Source organism: Pteropus vampyrus, unplaced genomic scaffold (assembly GCF_000151845.1).
Source record: "Pteropus vampyrus isolate Shadow unplaced genomic scaffold, Pvam_2.0 Scaffold169, whole genome shotgun sequence".
Lineage (NCBI taxonomy): Eukaryota > Metazoa > Chordata > Mammalia > Chiroptera > Pteropodidae > Pteropus > Pteropus vampyrus.
In genome coordinates, this window is record NW_011888950.1 from 2,887,929 (window position 1) to 2,890,786 (window position 2,858).

Consider the following 2,858-nt stretch of genomic DNA (forward strand, 5'->3'; position numbering starts at 1 on the left):
TGTGTCTTTTTCTTGACTCATTGGTGTCCTATTTACAAGTTCAGCGCATTCTAATAGAAAATAATTCCTAACATAAGAGCGAGTTTGCTGCTTTAATCAATGTGCTACCAAAATGTAAAGGAAGAAGATACCACACTATGATTAAGGAAGTAAAAACTGGGGACGAGCACATTTCCTAGAAAAATCTTCTAAAAATACCATGCGGGACTACCATAACTACATAAAATGTAGTTAGATGAGATTTTGCGAGCTGTGGGGATGATTCTCTGAGCCTTCCTACCACTTCTTTGCATATCCTTTCTTTCCTTTTGGACTCCTGACCCTCCAGCCTCAGAAAATTCTTAACATCCCAGAAACTTCTGCTCTGGAGAGCACCGCACCCCCCAACTACCTTCCCAGGCCCAGGCTGCTGTGTGGCACAGTGATTTAGAGCATGGCCTAGATTCAGTCCTGGATCTCGGATTTACTATCTGCGCAGACCTTGTTTCCTGTCTGTAAAATGGAGAGATCAGTACCTACCTCCGACGGTTACCATGACAACCAAAAGTGGCAAAGGCAGCAAAAATACCAAAACGCTGTCTGGCTGGTATCAGCAGGGCCCAAGGACTCCATGCCTGGGAGAGCGCCCTTCTTCATATCCCCTCATTTCCCAAGGGCCAGCAGAGGTGTCTGTAAATAAATAATACACCAGACAGACTTATTTTAATGCAGGATTTTGCATTATAACCCAAAGAAATAATACAAACCACGTCAGGTTTGTTTTTTGGGTTTTGGTTGTTTGTTTTGTTTTGGTTTTGTTTCTGTTTCGAAGCTATTTTTCAGGTCAGTGGGAGGGCTCTCCATGGGGCAAGCACAGTTTTAGCGGCCAAGTGACTTTTTCCTCAGCCTATGGGTTGAACCAGCTTTGACATCGCAGACAACTGGGTCTTTGGCAAGGTGACACTGACAGCTGTGTCAAACCTGAGCTTAAGATCTGCACCTGCTCTTTTGCAAGGGAAAGCCTGCGCAGTTCGTCACGTGGTTTCATGTGTCACTGAAGTCTGGTTTGGGCTTCAACGGACATATCTGTGTGAGGGCTTAAAAAAAAAATAGTAATACCTTTTCTCCCAATGTCTAAGTTCTTCTGGCTGGGCTAATAGTCAAATGAACACAGACAGATTAACAGGAGACGATCAAAATTTAATACATGTACTCAAATTCTAAAGATAGCAAGATAACATTAGGTATGTTATGTCATTTTGGACAAAGGAGAAAAGGAGTGAATAGGGTATTAGATTTCAGAAGTGAGAATGGGTGATTTACAGGTAATTGAGGAAGAGCGAACGCACGTGGCAGGCAAATTAGTGCTAGGCAATTCAGAAACGATGGGAAATAGGTCTAGCTAACAGGCCCCCCTGCCTGAAGCCTTCCAATTGACCATATTTAATACAAATTAGACTAAGGTACACATCCTGACTTCTTTCCAGAAGCAGGCTTTTCTAACTGAATATCTTGGGCAGGAAAGGGGGGAAAAGGTCAAATATTCTCTCTGAGTCTTTTGTTTCTTAGTAAACAAACAGCTTAAAATCAATATTCCCAAAAGCAAACCTTTTGGTCCCCTTCGTCTGCAAAAGAAACCTGTTATCACAAATCTGGTGCCACACAGAGGATGATGAACTTTGAAATGCTGATGATGGCAGATGTTGACATTTCTGAGGCCAATGAGAAAACCTGGAACTAAAAGCTCAGATCAACTCTGTAGATTTTACTCCCAATATGTCACAGCCAGTTAACATTTACAGGCCACAGAAGACAGGAAACATGTTGCTATGTAAAAGATCATTCTTGTCGCTCCTTATGGTTAACCTTACTCTGCCCATTCTTCTTTTAATCCTCATCTCACTTATATTCTATTATTCTTTTAACTTCTTTTGTTTTGCCTTTTGTGGAGACAATACAAAATTGTATTCGAGGGAAATGTTCAATTAAAATAAATTGATTGGCATCCGGTAGCAACAGTACTCCTGGCTAATGGACCGACATTTTTATTTTTTCAACCAGATGTAGAATGTCAAAGAAACATGGCTTCTGTCTCCCATCGCAGATTCCCTCTGGTTCCAGTTTCTATGCTTTTGATTCCTTTTCTTCCCTCATATTTGCTCCCTTTCCTTCTCTCTAGGCCTATGACAGATTTTTTTCCCCACAATTAAAAAAAAAATTGTGCAGTCTTCCAAGATCCCAGAGAGGTTAAGTAATATATTATGTTGAACAAGAGACGCCAAAGGGAACAGGGAAGATTTGGAATATCTTTACAATGGTGGGAGCCAAATGTCTCAAGAGATATCCATTGTCTACTTCACATAAGGAGAACACCCACAGCTGTGAAAGGATTGAAGGGAGAGACTAAACTGTTATGATCTCATCATACAGATTCTTAGCAACATCTTGAATGGGTTAATATTCTTTTTGTAAATTCCAGAATTTTCTTACTTACTTTTTTCTGGTAATTTAAATTTTGTGTTTTTATTCTTCTCTGCACATCCAGAGAAAAGATGTTGGCGGTAGGAGGAGGCCAGTGATGGATGTTTTTCAAGAAAAGCACAGTAAACAAGGATGTGGTTGTTATGCAGATTTAAGTCCTTGGCTTCTCCACTGATAAAAGTTTCTAAAGTTTTAGTCATCTTCCTCTTTCTGGTAATGGGAGGGAGACACCCTTACAAATGGAGATTACAAATCTCCACCCTTACAAATGTTCCTTATAAAATGTAAATTTTCCTTCCGCAAAGGTAACTTCTACTTGGTTTTCAGAGCTCACCTTGTGTCTGCTGTTTCCTAAAAATAACCAGCTCTAAATAATCCTTACGCCAAAGGGAGATCTC

General features: G+C 40.4%; 1 protein-coding gene across 1 annotated transcript in view; it reads left to right on the forward strand.

Annotated features, from left to right (window-relative positions):
* Positions 1-2,858, forward strand: part of LOC105298943 (ATP-binding cassette sub-family A member 8) — a 79,782-nt gene that overhangs the window by 63,733 nt on the left and 13,191 nt on the right. The window contains exon 34 of the mRNA XM_011370412.1: positions 2,525-2,582. Coding sequence (XP_011368714.1) covers positions 2,525-2,582 — 58 coding nt within the window. The remainder of the gene's footprint in view (positions 1-2,524; positions 2,583-2,858) is intronic.